Source organism: Corvus cornix, chromosome 1, assembly GCF_000738735.6.
Source record: "Corvus cornix cornix isolate S_Up_H32 chromosome 1, ASM73873v5, whole genome shotgun sequence".
NCBI lineage: Eukaryota > Metazoa > Chordata > Aves > Passeriformes > Corvidae > Corvus > Corvus cornix.
In genome coordinates this window covers 21,050,910-21,068,710 of record NC_046332.1, presented here as the reverse complement: position 1 = coordinate 21,068,710, position 17,801 = coordinate 21,050,910, and the positions used below count along the sequence as shown (strand labels likewise).

Sequence of the window (17,801 nt, the reverse complement as noted above, 5' to 3'; positions counted from 1 at the left end):
TGCTTTCCAGACAATTCCCACATAATGCCATTCCTTCTTTATGGATACATCTTACAGCAGCTTAAGCACTGATCCAGTCAACTGACCCAAAATGTTCTGTTTACAACTCTTACCTGAGATTCACAATTTTGAGTGTAAGTTCTAGAAAATAAACAAAGTTTAGTCCTTGATCTAGCTATGCATGTAACTGAATTCCAAAGTGTCAATAAATGTTTTCTGTAAGTTATTCAGTCTTTCCTCTCCAGAATTTATATCAGGAATGATGAAAACCACCAATTTTTAAGTGCTGTATGGGGAGGAAGAGAACTAGATGGGCAGTTGGTAAAATCCTTGCCTTCATCATAAGTTAGATTGGTACAATCATTGAAGAGCAAGTTCAGTTGTCCTGGCAGAGAAACTTAGCACTGATATAGTTTATTTGTATAGAAAAAAAAGCCCCATAATACAGCTGTTATCTTTAATTTTGAGCCTATGCCAGGAGCTAGAGCAATTCAGTTATTGTGGCTACAATCAAACATGACACAAGTTAACGAGAGCAATACAAACTCTGTACGCAGATCCAACCTTGACAAGTCCACCAGTTATAATGCAGCTCTAGGCACTAAACGATAAAAATGTAGATGTATTCAATATTGTCATTCAGAACTGCAAAATACAGCATCTTTTTGAATCACAAAAACAAATTTGACTGAAATGAAATCTGATGGTTCAGAAGGCCACATTTTCAATGGTGGTTTTAATGAACTAGAAACTGATGCAAACTATAGGCCAGAGCACAGGGATATTTCAACACCTAACTTTTCACTGATTCAATAAAACCTTAGAGCCTGAATACCAGTCAGATGCACAAAACCTGTAAAAATCTGGGCCTACGAATTCTTCCTGAAGTACTAACATGGCTGGTCAATCAACTCCAGACATTTGTAACCTAAGGAAGCTCTGAACTGGAACACTTTCCAAAAAAACCCCAAACCAAACAACCAAACACAACTCTTAGAGATACAATCTCACTTTAGCACGCAAGACTTTACATAAGTATTTTTATCTATTCACCTCAAAATACTTAGCAAATGATGGCTAATCTAATTCTTTTTATAGTTGGGAAACTGACACATTTTCTATCATCTCTACAATTATATCAGATAGCAGCACTGCCAGTAATAGCCCACCCAAACATTTTATTCTCAATACTATGCCTCATCTACCAGGCCATACCACATGGTCAGAGGCAAACTCTTCCAACTCAGTACTGATGGAAAGCCACAGAGCAGTAACACAACTATCCTCTCCAACATCAGTTCCTTTCTTAACACAGCCTGTTTAGTAATTGAAGCAAAATGCTTTTTGGTTTGGGGGCAAAGGGGAGATTCTTTCTTTTTTTTCCTTTCCTACTAACATTAGGAATGCTAAAATTCCAGACTATCATGAAAATGCATGTTAATTTTGTTTATGCAGCATTTAACAAAGAACTTCAGTCAAGTTTAAGTGAAAATACTGGGGTGCAGTGCAAAAGGAGAACTTCGCTGCCACCCAGAGGTAAAATCTTGAAGGGACACAAGGAAAGAAAAACGCATCTTTTTCCTTACTCACTTTCAAAGCCAAACTCTTTCCTTTCTCAAGGCATTAAAAAAAAAAAAAAAGCACTACAAATCAAAACACGCTGATTTTAAAAATTAAAACATGAAAGAAGTTTTAGACACTCATCTTTGGTAGTGACCAGTGTTAAATGCCTATGAATGTTAAGTACCAGGCACAGAGAGTAGAAAATCGAGCCTCTGGCAGCCTGCAACTTATGGCAATCCACAGCTGGAATCTCCACACATCTTTGTGTTCAGCAGTCCTTGATGGATGCCCTGAATCAGCATTAATTCTCTTGAAACCAAGTTATATCATTACCTCAAAAACTGCCTGTCCCAGTGAGTTTCACAGCTCATTGACAAGGGAAAACACTTTTCACATACCTTCAATCCGCCTCGTGGATGCCCTCCCAAGCATGCTAGAGAATTGCCCTATTCACTGTAATGCCACTACATTTCTGTTGTTGTTTATTTTTCTCACCACAGTCTATTTTCCAATCTTGAACAGGTTTAGTGTATGTTATTGATCCTCACTCAGAAGACATTTCATAATTGATAGTCTTTGCCACCTTTTCTGCATTTTGGCATGCCCTTTATTGAGCTGTTTGGACAAAACCCTGTAAAACATTCACAATGTAGGTATGGTTTTGATTCACACACTAAAAAATGATGGGGTTTTTCTTGTACTCTTTTCCTAGCAATTCCTAACTTGTCTGTTACCTTTTTGACAACTGCCAGTTGCTGAGCAATGAGGACAATTTACAGGGATTCCAAGATCTATGTTCTTAGTGACAATAAATGTCACTACTGTATGTGAACTAGTTTTCCCTAAATATATTATTTTTCAATTATTAACACTGAACTGACACGCATTTTTACTCAGTAACATGAATTACTGTCAGCTCTTGCTTCTACTACTCTCCCTGTTATACCACATACAATTATTATCATTTCAGTAGTCTTCCTATGCAGTTTATGAATATGTTGAGTATCAGAGGTGTCTGTGAGGTTCAGATGCTATCTCCACTATACTATTAAAAACTAGCTCACTGCTCTGCTACCTATCCACTCGCCACTAATTAACCTTGAGAATTTTCCTTGTTTTTCCACAGTGTCCACACAAGATCTGACCTCATGAGATTCTTTTGTTAGAGACCACTGTCAAATTTTTTTTAAAACCACAATATAGAATGGTCATATCTATAATAGTAAGTTAAAAACTTACCTACATCTTTCCCTCCCACATGGGTCTCATCATTAAACAAACCACACTGTTCTAGGAGATTGTTACTATTTTATCTCTTTGTTATCATACTTCAATTAAGCCCAGGTTGATTTTTTTTCCTTACTCATGATCCAGTAAGCACATCTGTGACATGCAAACTTCCCCCAAATTCCTCTGCACTGAGCACATGCAATGATCTGATGTTGGCTCAGCTTTATTCTATTGAAAACCCCTGTCATACACAATTATCTACAGGTAAATGGCAAGCTTTTGATTTGTGATTATTTTTATTTTTTTAATCAGCCCAGGCAGACCATTATAGCCACTAGGAAGTTTTCTCAAAACCCATTTCGATCTAGCTCGTTCTTATTCATACTTAAGTCACCAGAATTCCAACACTGTTTTCTATTGTCCTCATTTGAACACCATTTCCATTTTATGTTTAAAAAAAAAAAAAATTTAAGTGACGTTCTTTTACCCTTAGCTTGACTGAAAAAGGTATATAAAAATGCTTGTGATTCAAAAAGGTTTTCTGATGAGTAGTGGATGTTTAATCCTTGTTTCAGATAATGGTATCTTTCAAACAAGCTTCTTGCCTTTATAGTTCTTCCCCCCCTTTTCAGTGCACATAATAACATTTTCTGGTATATTTACTTCTTTTGCAATTAAATATGACTATGATGCATTCTGGAGGGAGGGTTGTCTCACAAATACATTAATTTTGTGTACACTGGTCACTGTCAAAGAATGATCTCTCACAGTAAAGTATGAGCTGGGTATTGCCTGCTACTCAGGACTGAATCAAGATTTGCTTCTGCATGTGGAAGTTCTCTGATTATTCACCCAGAGAACTCACACAGTTCAAGACTTTGCACTGCATCACTCAGCTCCTAGGGCTGATACTTAGTCAGCTGACAGACAGGAAACCCCTCTTATTTATACTCTGAGTTTCAATCCATTGAGATTCTGTGATATTCACCAATCAAATAGGTAAGTTAAATACAAAGCTTCTGCCTTATTACCAATGAGATAAAGGAAGTTCAGACAAGCAGTTCCAACAGCAGTGCATTCGGATTTACAAAGTGGAAAAGGCACTACCAAGCTAAAACCACCATTTGTTTCTCCTCTCTAAAGCATGATTTATCTTCTTGGTTTATTTCCAGATTACCAATACGTTCCGTCGTTCAATTCCAACTCGGATCCCCAAACCAAAGCCTGCAAGCACAACCAAAGCACCTGTCAAAATTCCTGCTGGACATCTCAACAAACCACTCCAAGACAGCCCTTCTGGAAAGATACGCATTATAAGGACCGTGTCTAAAGCCTGCCTTCAAGGTGGAGGGAGAAGGTAAATAATTTTCTGTGATCTATGACATTAAAATGGATTTAATCTGAATCTCAGCAGCAGTTGTTTCCACTGGGGAAAAATCGGAAATCATCCACATGGTCAGCACATCAACGGGCACCAATCACAGGACATCAGGAGACAGCCAAATTCTTAGGAGCCAAAGTTAACTGCATGTCTGCAGGGACCATGCTCTGCCCCATTTTTTCTGGTACAATTCCAGGTTTTGGTGCTCACAGTATAGGAGCACAAGACACAAATAAATTTCTACTGTAAGTTCAGTTTTGACATGTTCTACAAATAACAATAGTAAGATTGTCTCAGTAGATTTATAAAAACATGATCACATGAAGAGAGGTTGCAGAAGGTTTTGTGTTTTCGAAGTTGTTTTTTGCAATTAAAGTGTCTCAGTATGGATATCCTAAGTTCAGCATTAAAGGTGAAATGAAGAGAGGCATGGAGAAATCTGCTCTTGTATAACGTATTGAACTTAAGAGAAATGCAGAGCTCCTTGCTGTGCCAAGCATCACTTTAAAAGATGATGTGAAGATAAGCAACTCCCTCCTCGAGGAGTTAACTAGTGTGATTATCTCCACTCCAATTCACGCAGATGTTATATTAGGAAAACAGATGTGAGAATCAAGATGGATATTGTTTAAATCAGCTATATCAACTACCACCATTTGCACTACAGTATTTAGACTTCAGTTCACTTAAACAGTATTTCAGAACTGATCAAAATTAGTATCAAGCTTAACAGTAAGTTGCGGCTTACACAGAAGTGCAATTTTATTCTTGCATTCCTCCACAATTTTGCCCTTCCTTTCAACTGCTCACATTCACTTAAAAATATGTAACTGGATTCATTGCTCCTAGGGAAGGTTTTTTTTTTAACTGAACTCTTTGCACAAGAAGTTCTAGTTCATCCATGAGAGAATTTGCCTTTTTGCTTTTCTTAAAGAATAACTCCTTCAAAAGACTTAAAATTCAATGTTTCCTTTCAGCCAACACACGCCCAAAAAAACCTCAAACCAAAAACACAAAAAAAAACCATTAGAAAAGGCTCCATGCTCGTTGTCTCCAGTATTCTGAAAAATAGCAATTGTTGCTCTGCAAGAAAATTTCTCACAGTTCTATAGAATGTTAAGAAACACTAACAAAATACTACTACTACTGCAAGGAACCCCCACACCAGAATCCTGTAATACCAACTAACACAAGTTACTGTTTTAAAATATAAAAATTAATTTCTTTCTCTGGTATTAATGTCTCCCTCATTCTTCTTCCCCTAACAGAGTGCATTCCAACAGTCTAAATGGCTCAACTGATAATATGTGGGAAAACTCCTTACACATAGGTGTTTCTTTAAGAACTGCCAAATCCTAATTCCTAACTAAAGCAAAAGCTGGTGGTGATCACAGTGCCATAGCCAGAACTGCAATCTTTTTGCTGAAGCAAGGAGAGAGTCTGATGCATTCAGTTACCCGATTTTTCCCTTTTATTTCACAGCTAAAAGTTTAACCTAACCACTGAGACAGTACAACACGTTAGTACTGCTGTGTGACTGTTTTTGCAAACCCACAAGAAACCTATGCCTTCCTCAACAGCTTCACAAGACATTCTCTAGAAGCACTCAAAAAAAGTTTTAAAAGATCAGTCTACTGAAAAATTAGCTCAGCTGTGTCCCACAAGACACACCCGTGTTAATATGCAGACATTAAAGAATGACTTTTCCATAGTAAAAAGGAAAAGCTTCCAGTTTTATTCACTAAATCTGCAGCTGTCAAGTTCTGAGACTCCATATCATGTATGCTTAGATCCAAATACAGCTCACAGAAGCACACCACTGCAACTTGCAGAGTGAACGTATACAGATGTGAAGAAACACAGATTTGAAAAAGCAGCTGTCAACTCGGCATGCTTATCAGAAAGATCTTCAAATACTGACCAGGGTCCATCACAAGGGACAGCAACTCATTGATGAGCCAAAAAAAAAAAAAGCTACAAACCTCGTCATACAGAGTCCAGCAACAGATCTCAGCTCTGAAGAAGCAACAGTGCTCCCTCACACTGAATGCATTACAACGAAGCGTCTGCTTCTCAACAGCTGCAAATCACACATTACAAATTAACGTTACAAATTAATGTTAACTGGCACCCTTCAGTAGGCACAGAGAAAAGAGAACTTCTGGCAAAAGAAATCAATTCCTGCAATAGCATCCTTTGCCTTAGAGCCCACAAAGGATCCCACAAGCACTGCCAAATCATCCTCCATGGTCCCATATTATACTTCTTATCTGTTTGTGCTGCTGACATACAAGAGTTTTGCTCCTGTCTCACAATGACACAATTAATTCCTACCTATGAGGGGCAGGGCCCACATAGACTCCTACTTAGGGATCTAAAACTGACAAATGGGGATACTACACTCCTATGGGATTAAGGGCAATACAGAAAGCATGGAGAATGAAAGACAAGGAGTGGTAACACAAAAGGAGGAAACTGGAAGAATTTCTGTAAAACAGAAGTCCATCCCTCTCCCTCAAACTGACTGGGAGATGTGGCACACTGGCTACAGGCAAGATGCAGACATTCACAGCGCTGTGAGAATTGCTCCTTTCTGTTCAAGGAGAGAAGAGGAAAAAGTTGGTGTCCTTCACCAGTACGAAATAAACTCCTCTGAATTCCTTATCCTTTCCTTTGTAATTCTGAATGCAATATAAAAATCACATAAAAGACTGGACAAAGTTGTGACACAATCTGGAAAAAAGGGAGGTAAGGAAGTCCTGCAGTTGCATGACGTGGAACATGTGTAACACTAAACTACGCTGCTAAGTAGAGAATAATCCCTAACCACTCCCTCCACAAATCTCATCTCAAAGGTTTGCTGAAGACGTTATTGGGCAAGATTCTTTAGTTTTTGTCATAGTTTTACCTTTGACAAGGTAAAAAGATGGGTAATCCCTTTAGCATTTTCTTCCTTGGATTTTTTTGGCTTTTTCTACGCCTATAGATCACTCGCAGCAGGGTAAACATTCATGTCTCAAGGTGAGAGTAACTACCTTTAATATGGACTCTAAAATAATGACTTCCAATGATGTGGCCAGAAGCAAATTTAGAATTCCTTACATATCCATACACCAGGATATATACTTATATATATTTTGTGTTTTCATACTCTTCAGGTGTTCCACCTGAAAGATGTTCATACTCTTTTAAAAGTAGCCTTTTCTAACTACAAGTTTCTCAAATCTAAAATACTTTTGAGAGCTGAGTTATGATGAATATTCTGTAGGTCAGAACTTATTCTAGGTTAAAGGATCTGGCAAAAGATCAGTATTTTAGAAGTACATTTTGAATTCTGCTTTGCACCTAGAGTTATGGCAGAGATGCTATTTTTAAATAGGTCAGCAAATGAGGTTCGATAGTATTTTTTTTAACAAAACTTGATGTTTCACAGAAATAAAATTGACCAAGTCTGTCAAAGGTGCTCACTAATGTGCAATTATTTTCTTGTATTGCTGCCTACATCATACATTGTGAACCCTGATTTCCTCTTTTATGCCAACTGATTTTAAAGCATTTTACAGCATCAATAAGATGCTGTACAAATTAACCTTTGATTTTACCTGTTTTACGTGAAAAATAGCTACACAAAATAAAAGTAACAGACGTTTTATGTTTACTAACAGCTTGTGTCAACTCCATGCAACAAAAAGAACCTGCCAACAAGTTTACAAAGGTGGGCTACAGACAGCAGAGTACATGGTTTGCACAACACTCACCTGTAATCACTACTTGTAACACACTCAAAGAATGTTCTTGGAGTAAAGTGTACAGGATTGGGTTAGACACCTCCAGAGGTTATTTTCCACCTGAATTATTTTAAAATACAATTGTGAAAATCCCAAGGAGTTTTTTGTAAATGGAAAAGTTGTCGTTAACCATCTCACCTCAAAGTCAGATGGCTCATCCATCATGTCAAAAGTTTATAATCAAAGTCCTGCTCTGTATCCTATTTCTAAAGGAAAGCTGCAAACATTGTAACAGTCACCTAACCACCCACCCTAAATAAAACCTGTGGCTGGCAGAATGTGCAGGTAGGCTCTTAAGAAAAATTCCTAATGAAGAGCATTTACCAGGGAAACTGGGACTGCTTAAGAGACCTATATGAGACTAAAAATAAAAATTAAATGCTCAGAAGCCTAATTAGGTCTTGTGACCCCTCTTTATTATATACATACAATTTTTGTATTGCTTCCTCTCTAACTATTCTCCAAGTACCTTTCACAGGAAATAAGCACCAATTTTCAAGACATTGAAAGAACTGGAGTCTTTGCAGAGGTGCAGATAACTCCCAACTCTTGCCAATATGGCATTAAAAAAGAAATTTAAAATAACAATCAATAAAATAGGGCACTATAAAGTCTAAAGTCATTTTAGTTGCCCAGATCTACCTAAATTTTCACATTAAATGTAAACATTACAGAAAAAATATTTTATAGCCTGTGGTTTCGAGACACATTGAAAAAATACAAGCATGTGAACCAGGTATCATAACCATCAGGAAAAAAAAGACAAATCAGTCATAGCACTATACTCCAAGGAGCAATGGCTGGAGAAGAGCTGTTTAACTCCTGCCCTTTTACAGTAACACATGGCAAGGGTGATGCGACACACCCCAGTGAGCACATGGGTGATGCTTTTCAAGTACCACAGATACTTTTCCCTCCAAAGACTCTAGTACGGATTTACTGTTTCCAAGGTCTTACAGAACTGTAAGTAAGTTCATGTCAATAATAGCAAACACAATCACAAAATATTCTGAGTCAGAAGAGACCCACAAGGATCATACATTATACAAAAGTCTTTCATCAAATAAACTCTTGGGAAGAAAATACCGTTTGGAAGGTAAATGAATGCAAGGGAGATCTGAGCTCTGAACTCAAAGCAAGAGGTTTTCCCATTCCCCTCGCCCCGGTTTTTAAGCTCGCTTAAACGTATTTCTGTTTTGTGGGTTCCTGTTGTTACCTAAGCACTGGTATTTTCGTTTGCTGCTCCATCGTCTATCCCAGGGCTCCAATCAGAGACTGGACATCAACTCGCTGCAGAGATTCTGCTTACAAGCAAACCCGCCCTCGGTAGAAAGCAGGGAAAAGCAGGCACAGGGGGAAAAGCGAGTGAGAGTGGAAAACCTGGAGAAGTAAATTAAAAGCAGAGAAGGGAAAAGCGGAGGGGGGAAGTGGAAAAAAACCCCAAAATGCAACGAAAAGAAAGGAGAGCAGGAAAGGAGGATGGGGGCTGCCTCTCAGGTAAAATGCTTCAAGCCCAGCGTGAGGAGCGAGCTCCAGGAGACGCGTACCTGGAGTGCCGCCCGCGTCGGTCCCGGTGTCCCACCACGGCTCCTCCAGCGTGTCCCCCATGCTGCCACCGCCGCGCGCCACGGCGCCTGCGCACTGCCCGCGGGGCCGGGCCCGCGGTGCCTTGGGCACGCCTGGTATCGCGGCTGACATTACATCTTAACAGAACAGCCTCCTGAAACAAAAGTAGACCTTTAAATGCATGTTGGAGATTTTTTTTTTTTCCTTTCTTTCTTTTTTTTTTTTTTAAGTGGAAAATACAGGAGTAAGAGAAAGAGAAAAGGCATTAAAAGTATTACCCTCTCCTTCATAACATTCATTTAATTGCCTCAACCCGGTTTTATACTGTGAAATACCTGCTTTCTTGGTTGAGGTAATTCATGTAATGTTTTCTGAGGAACAGATACGTGCCTGCAGAGGGTGCGCCTTACCATGGAATGAGTGCTCCCGGCGCTTTGGGGACCGGAGCCCGCAGGGTAAGCGTGCCTGTCCTGTATCTCTTCCCACAGGAGCCGTCCCGCTCTGAGCCTGGGCCTTCCCTACTGGAGCACATCCCGAGTCAAGCTGTGGACGTGAAACAGACCAGTGTAAGGACTGGAATTCCCCATAAGGCGGCAGGTTATTCCACGTATAACCCGCCCCAATGATTTTTCTGAATTTCTATTGAAGTATACTATTCTTTTTTCCCCTTTGAGGATGCAGGTGGGTAGGGAACGTGCGTGACAGAGAGCTTTAGCGTTTTTCTGCCCAGGGTTGCTAATGGACGTCACTAAGTGATTTTTAGCCCTTGGAAACAGAGCTCTGCGTGAAACTTGTGCATTTCCCCGACTCGCGAACTACGTACAACCTGTGGCACATTAAACACTGTGGGAGAAGTCACTTAATAACCAAACCTACATCTGGCAAAGCAGTTCAGCTTTACGAAAGCCGAAACCATTCAAATCTCCGGCAGACCGGCCCCCGGCCCTGCTCCAGGGGCGCTCCGCGGCCACTCCCTCAGAAGCTGGCCCTGCTCCGTCCTCTCCCCCGCCGCCGCCCCGCCCTCCCCCGTGCCCGGCTTCCGCGCTTTGCGGCGCGCGCCCTCATTCCCGGCGGCGCGGGAGGCGGGGACAGCAGCCGGGAAGGGGACGGGCTTTGGGAGGAGCGGCGTCGGGAAGGAAACGCCTCCCGAGCGCGCTTTACGGCCGGTCGAGCGGGCACGTCAACAGCTATGGCGGAAGGGGAAGAGACGCCGCCGGGCAGCTGGTGAGTTGTGGGGGTGTGGGTGCCCTCCCCTCCGCAGCGGCGACCAGGGGGACGAGGGGAGAGAGGCCGGAGCGCCCCGGCCGCCGCCGCTCTTCCCCCGGGATGCGCCGCGCTCGGGGCGTGTGCGGGGTCGCGCTGGGAGCCCGCGAGGAGCCCCCGGCAAACGCCGCCGGCGCTCGGCGGCTCTGGGAGTCCAGAGAGGAAGGGCCCCGTCAAAACACGGGCGAGACACAAAACGAGGGGCCGTGCCCAGCCTGGAGCCAGGCGGTCGCTCCAGTTTAAAATGACAGCTTTAATATGCAGTAGGAGCTGCTTCAGGAGTCTGCCTGGAGTGGAGTTGCTTTGTTCAGTTCGTTTCCCCTTTCGCTGCGTGCCTGCTCTCAGGAACAGGTGACAGCAGTGGGTCCTGCCTCGTTTTCTGAATGATTTTGCTCACCACCCTTCCTTAGTACAGCTATTACTTATAATGGATTTTACATTGGACCTCTAGGACAAGAATAGAGACTATTTCTGGAGCGTGTATAGGATCATTTTGATGGTAACAGTGATGTGATTTCAGTATTTGTTGCATGTGTATTCACTCAAGATTACTGAGGCTTAAATAAACTTTGTGTTTAAACACTGAAGCTATTCTTACTGCACCCAACATTCATTTGCATCTTCACTTTTGTTTTGTCTTTGCGCTTCTGCATTGCATGTGATTTCTTTCTGTGGCTGTGTGCCACACCATTGCTCTTTGTCCTTTCCACGTATATGCTTTTCAAGCAGTTACATTACAGACCTGATTTTTATGATCATTTCCAATCTGATGTTTTTGCTTTTAGGCTCTATTTGATGTGGTAGATTTAAAGTTTCCTGCACACTGAGCTTAGCCTTCTTGTGCTTAGTTATCTCACTATAAAGAAGCCAGAATACACACACAGGTGTAGGTGGGACCTCTTCTTTGTTGGTTCTATAAGTACAGCTCTTGGTTAAAACAGCTTAGTGTCATTAACTAGAAAATGAAAGTTAGTTGGTGTCATTTTTTATTCGTGGTTTTCTTCTTTTTTTTTTTTTTTTACTTACAGCCTCAAAATTTATGAAGCTCTTTCTATAAGTACAGTGTTGCATATGCATTATTTCTAAATACGGACCTGACTGTTGGGCCATGTAATTACAAAGAGAAGGATGGACTCACTGGCAGTGCAGTCTTGACACTGAAATACAACCCTGGACACTGAATAAGAACCATGTTCAAATACCTCTGAAAAAAATACTTCAAATGACTTCCATTACTAATATTGGAAGAATATTGCTGTCTCCCAGATCACAACAAACTTCTCTAGAATTTCTGTTAAGGATGAGGATGGGTGTCTTTCCAGACTATTTCAAGGCACAGCCTACACTGTTGATATTCTGACTGGCAGCTTCAAAACTATAGTGAATTTAATATGTTGGTGGTACTAGAAAAGGCAAACTTGAAGGCATTTGTTAAAACAGATGTTTTAAGTCTTTATGGGAACAATTCAAGAGGTTTATGCTTAAATGCTACATTAGTATGTGACGGTGCATCCTGTTACTAGAGCTGTATGCTGTGAATGAAAAGGCTGCATTCCATATTGTTTGCTTAGAAACTTCACATGGCTTTTTGGTTTTGTTTTCCTGTTTTGGCTTTTGTTTAAAAGCCAGTTTCAGTGGAGTATTTTCATTTATTGATTTAAACTGTTGTCTTGTATTCATATTTCAGTGCTGTGAACAGATGTTCAAGGAGCTTTTTGGTGTAAATTACTACACTATCATATTTTGAAGTATATAGAATTTGAAGTTTTAAAAATCCCCAAACATAAAATGATACCTACGTATGCCTGAGCTCTATTGGGAGCAAAACTGGCAGTGCTGATTCCATATCCTCTCTTCACTTCCTTAAGAGGATTAAAAGGCAGATGGAATTTTATGTTCAGAGACTGTTGCAGCACCTTGAGTGTGTAGAATCTAGACGTGCTCACTAACACAAAATTCCCTGGTTTTTTTCCCTGTGCTAACTTGTCATGCAGTGCTGGTATAAGTGATTTGGGGGTGGTGGGGGGGAAGTGTCACAAACTAATTATGAGTTGAATCCCTCAAGATCTGTACTGACTGCTTGGTGTTTGGCTCAACAAAAGCCAGGGAAGTTTGCCACTGCACAATAAAATAAAATTCTAAAAAACCCAGCATGACCACCAACCCAAACTTAAATATGGGGAAAGATGAGATGGTAATTTTTTTTCCTTCAGTAAATACAGGAAGTTGTTAGCAACACTTTCGATTTTAAAATGAGCAAAATTAGACAGACCTTGTTTGCTGAATGTTTCTTTTCATCTATTTGGCATATACTGAAAAGCTAATTTGAGAAATTGCCAGCACTATTTTGGAAGACATGTCTGTCCAAAGCTAAGAATGCTGTGAAACACAAAGGAGACTGGCTGCTTTCAAACTGCTGTAAAATCTTTGTGTCTTTTTTCTTTGTCTGCTTATTTGTTTATTTTAATCATAATTTCAGTCAATGCAATTCATCTAGTCAGTAGACTGTATAGACACAAATAAGATGGTGTGTTATTAGTTAAAATGTTTCTAATTGGAAGTCATAGATTTTTCTTGTCTCATTTATCAAGGAAATCAATAATTTGGACCTTATTTTTCTTGGTCAGATTCTCAAACAGATTAATGGTTATGAATTAATTTTGAAACCTTTTTGCAGATGTTTGTTTAATACTCAAGCTTCAGAAAACGTGAGTGAGTAGTAATTTTTAAGATCTGTACTTGGAAAGTCAGGACCTGATGTAACTAAATATAACTGTAACCACAGATGGAATTGTTCCCGTGCATTTAACTTTGCATTGGAATAATTAATCTTATGGGTCCCGAAATGCAACTCCAACTGCCTAAGACAACAGGGTGACAAATCTAGTTTCCATGTATCTTTCCCATTCTCACAGTATGGCTAATTAGTACTTGGAGCCATGCTATTTCTTCTGGAAGCCCAGGAACAGAAAAATCCTTTCCAGTTAAGCATGAAATTAAAGCACTTGAGGAAAAATTAGAAGTTAAAATGTCAGGGAATTGTTTTTCTCCAAAAGTCCTCTGGAGGAAAAAAAGGAGGTTCAGTGGTGTTCTGAATACAATGGATATTTTGAAGTAAATGTGAGGGATTGATTTTTGTTTGTTTGTTTCCAATAGAGAACAAACATTAATTTCAATTCAATATTGCTCTTGTTGAGGCTTTTTCCTGGTAGTCAAGAAAATCCTGAATTAAAAGTAGGAACCATAGTGAATAGATTCTATAGAAGGATGAAATTGATTGTAGTATTCTTAATACTTTATTTAGTTTATTGATCACTTACTATTATCTTTTCCTTGCTGTTCACATCCCCACGCTTTTAATCCCTTCACTAGTATTTATAAGGGATTATTACCAAGTACCTCAATCATACATAAATAATACTTAGAAAAAGTGGCTTAAGCTGAATTCCCAATGGTTGATCAATTTTTCTTGCCTCCAGCTTTCACATCTTAAGTTAAAAGAGTCCTGTTTAATGTCTGTGAAGATAGTTATTGATTATAATATATCACCAGACTGACACAAATGTAAGAGATCCTTCTGTAAGTATGGAAATTTACTGCAGATACTCTAATAGGAGCATTTTGTATTATGACATTTTGAACACTATATCATGTGGGAATTTACCTTTCAGGCCATGGCTTGGATGTAGGCTGAAATTCTACACATCTAACCAAAATTTTGGGTAGCATCTAGAAACGGTCAGTGAAGCCATGGCAGAGCAGAAAGTACAAGTGTTTAGGTCTGGAGGAGTTTTCCCATAGTGGTACTTTCTTTTCAAAACAAGTGTAATAATTATCCATGTGAACAGAAGACTTCCTAGCTGCTCTTCACTCATGGAAGACAAGGATCCAGATTGCTAGCAGTTTACTGGAATATTTATAGAACGACACTGACTGAAATAAGGTAAAACACAGAGAGTGGACGTGTTAAAGTGTTGAAATCACTTTCATGTTTTGTACTTTGCAAGTTAGCCTGAATAGCATGTTTATTAGAAAAGAATTTACTTAATCTTTGAAAAGTCCTTACTTACAGCCTGTGAGCAATCTTGCAGTTGATGGAGAAAATGAGCACCTAATTGAATCACAGCAGAACAAAGCATTTCCCCCCCTGCTATTTCATTTAACTCCTTGTTGGCAATCCATCAGTCTCTTCATGTGACAGATGGGCATGTCAGTGTCTTGCTTTGTGAGGTGAAGGAGTAAAACTGGCATTTGCCTCTCATCTTTACAGTGTACAAAGTGGGGGTGACAGCACTTGGAAGAAGTTTTTGCAAATGGTAATATATTGTCAAGCAGCAGAAGCACACATTTGCGGATAACATGTTAAAGTTGGTGTTAACCCATGCACAGCTTTTTGAATGGCGGGTGCTAGTAAGTGCTAGAATTAGTACTTGTGGGTTTGTGAAACAGTCTTTGCCAGGTGATTCTGTAATTAGTGTAGATGTAGTTTTAAGTGCTGTTTCCCGTTTGTTTCAAGTAAAAATTACTTCTTTATTCTCAAAAGAGTTTATTTGGGTGACACAGAAATGATGTTTAAGTATTGCAATTTAAGACCTTTCCACTTGAAATAGAATGTGCACACAGCTGTTGCATTCATTTCCACATACCTGTTTAATACTTGGATATAGTTGTAGCAAGTAGTTGTGTTTTGTGTGCTGTAATGCAAGGCCTGGCTGTTGCTCTCTAGTCTGTTTTTCATACACAGTGTTCACAGAAATATACAGTATGTCCAAGAACACCTCATTCTCTCCAGCTGATGCTTGATGTTGGCTTCTGTTGAAGCTAGATCCTCCTAGGGTTCATGCAGTTCTGCTGAGGGCTAGGAGGTCTCTGTATAAATGTCCTGGAAATACTTGATTTTTATTCAGGGCTAACTGATCCATTCATTTAACTTTTCAGGCACTGACCATTATGTACTCAACTGGACAACAGGCTAGGTGATGGAAGTGCAAGTGTACTTCCATATTCTGCTTCCCTTCCATTTCTGTCTCAGGAAAGGGATTGGCGACCTGTAACCATATAAAAAGTGGACTTGGAGATTTTTCTTCTTATTTTCTCACATTTTTTGTATTATAAAAAACGGCAAGTTAGTCTCATTGTAATCTGTGCTTTCTTTCATCCAAATTTGCAAAATTGCTTAAGAAAATAGAGTTGTGCCCCAGTGTACATTTGAAATGTGATTTAAAATGCAAACTGAAAAGTTGTGACGAAGAAACTGCCTGATACAATGCAAGGAAAGTGCTTACCCTTCAGACCCGTAAATACTTTGAGAAGTCTCAAGTAAAGCTAGCTAAATATTTGCATACATTTTCCAGGTCTGAGATTTTAATCTCTTTGCCCAAAAGGATGTTATTTAGAAAATCAGAAATGTGTATTTTAAGTTTTCATGAGACCAAGCTTGTGAACCTTTATATCAAGGAGTTAGTCGTGGATATATGGAAATTAGAATAGACAAGAGAGTTCAACAGCTGACATTCTTTTTCTGTGGCTATTTGAATTGACTACATAGCAGTCTTGGAGTAATTGAGAATTATACTGGTAACACTTTAACATCTGTTCCTCCATGTGTATAAATAGATTTGTTATTCACCAGGAATGCATCTTCCCATGTGAATATCTGTCCTGGAGAAACAATCATGTTCTTTGTTTTGCTCTGTCTATCAACCCCCTGGATGCGTGTTTAACTCATCAGGTATATGTGAAGCTAAGCCTTTCTTAAGGCAGATGTCAGAGCAAGTAGAGAAGAGTTAAGAGGATATAGCGAGGGAGAAGTTTTGCCTACAGGACCTGTGTGTCACTGTCATTGCTATTTTTCCAGTGAACCTGATTTGCCACTACATGATATTGAAATCCTGAAATCATCAGATGTGGTTCTCTCATTATTGACAGCATGGAAACATTGAAACAGTCTGCAGAAACTATCAGAGAGATTGTAAAGTAATCATTCCTGAATGCATACCTTCCTATCTATAATGCTTGTGAACTTTGGTTGTCTTACTACAGCAGCTGTCATTAATGTTTGTCTTGTCAATTTCTGTATTTTGCTACTTTCTATATTATTAACATTTTTGTATGTTTTAATTCATTCTTGTGCATATGTCCACACTTAAAATACTAGAACTATGTAGTTAAATCCATTTGAGTTTGACTAAAAGATCTTTTCCTGTTTCAGGGAAAGGTAAGATTAAAAGCTAACTCTGCTAAACCTTTGAAATAAATGTTCTGTTTTCTAGGACATCTAATATTTTATTTGAAATAACTCTACTGTCTAATTTAGGTGTAATTTTTGCTTTGTGTGTGTGAAAACTTGCTGAAATTGAAAGTTGCTGGAAGTAGTAAACTGCAACTAAATTTGCATTTTTATGAAACATTTTGCAATATTGTCACTTAATGAAAACAAAAAAGCAAACTTCTTTTTTCTTGTATGTAAATTGAATGAAATTACAAGTTGAAGAAACAGCCTTAAAGGAATGAATAACATTTTGCAAGTATTTCTTTTTAGTAATTTTCAAGTTGTCTTATACCTTTGCATATGTGTGGGATTTGTCTGACAGTAGCCTTCAGTCTACATAAACATTGAAAAATAGTGTAATTGATTTTTTAAATTGTATTTCATTATTTTAGGATAAAAGATCTTGCAGACGCTCTAGAAGAAGGAGGTTGTGATCTTGAAACTGTGAGAAACATCATTCAAGGAAGGCAATTGCCTGCTGATCTAAGGGCCAAAGTCTGGAAGGTAAGTATGAGCTTATATCAAGAAGCAGGAAATACTTGAAGTTGTGTTTGATTTAAGATAAAAGATTTAGTTGCCAGGCATCTCTACAGAAGAGATGTAGTACTGAAATTTTAATATACATCTGTGTTGATTCAATTTAAGAATAGTTACTTTATTTTAAATTACTGAGTTCAGTAACTGAACAACTACAAAAAGACACTAAAATGTTTAGGGGGCTTTCTATTTTTGTTTTCAG

The 17,801-nt window shown here is 39.1% G+C and overlaps 3 protein-coding genes across 9 annotated transcripts in view; 2 read left to right on the top strand and 1 right to left on the bottom strand.

Moving 5' to 3' along the window:
- FILIP1L (filamin A interacting protein 1 like) overlaps positions 1 to 7,832 on the top strand; it is a 189,356-nt gene extending 181,524 nt beyond the window's left edge. For 4 of the 5 annotated variants that reach the window (XM_019283781.2, XM_039558205.1, XM_039558210.1 and 1 more), the window contains 2 exons: positions 3,966 to 4,150; positions 5,443 to 7,832. In XM_019283781.2, the coding sequence (XP_019139326.1) occupies positions 3,966 to 4,150; positions 5,443 to 5,533 (276 nt within the window). In that variant the 3' untranslated portion in view covers positions 5,534 to 7,832. The remainder of the gene's footprint in view (positions 1 to 3,965; positions 4,151 to 5,442) is intronic. The other variant, XM_019283782.2, reaches the window with a different exon arrangement.
- The window catches only part of CMSS1 (cms1 ribosomal small subunit homolog), a 225,447-nt gene extending 214,943 nt beyond the window's left edge, over positions 1 to 10,504 (bottom strand). The window contains exons 1-3 of the mRNA XM_039558288.1: positions 10,405 to 10,504; positions 9,939 to 10,071; positions 9,510 to 9,682 (exon numbers count right to left, since the gene is read on the bottom strand). Coding sequence (XP_039414222.1) covers positions 9,510 to 9,660 — 151 coding nt within the window. The 5' untranslated portion in view covers positions 9,661 to 9,682; positions 9,939 to 10,071; positions 10,405 to 10,504. The remainder of the gene's footprint in view (positions 1 to 9,509; positions 9,683 to 9,938; positions 10,072 to 10,404) is intronic.
- Positions 10,505 to 10,646: 142 nt separating this feature from the next.
- TBC1D23 (TBC1 domain family member 23) overlaps positions 10,647 to 17,801 on the top strand; it is a 32,552-nt gene continuing 25,397 nt past the window's right edge. Inside the window, exons 1-2 of one of the 3 annotated variants that reach the window (XM_039558252.1) lie at positions 10,647 to 10,752; positions 17,455 to 17,566. In XM_039558252.1, the coding sequence (XP_039414186.1) occupies positions 10,718 to 10,752; positions 17,455 to 17,566 (147 nt within the window). In that variant the 5' untranslated portion in view covers positions 10,647 to 10,717. Of the gene's footprint in view, positions 10,753 to 16,428; positions 16,768 to 17,454; positions 17,567 to 17,801 lie in introns of those variants that run through there. The other 2 variants (XM_010395904.4, XM_010395902.4) reach the window with 2 other exon arrangements.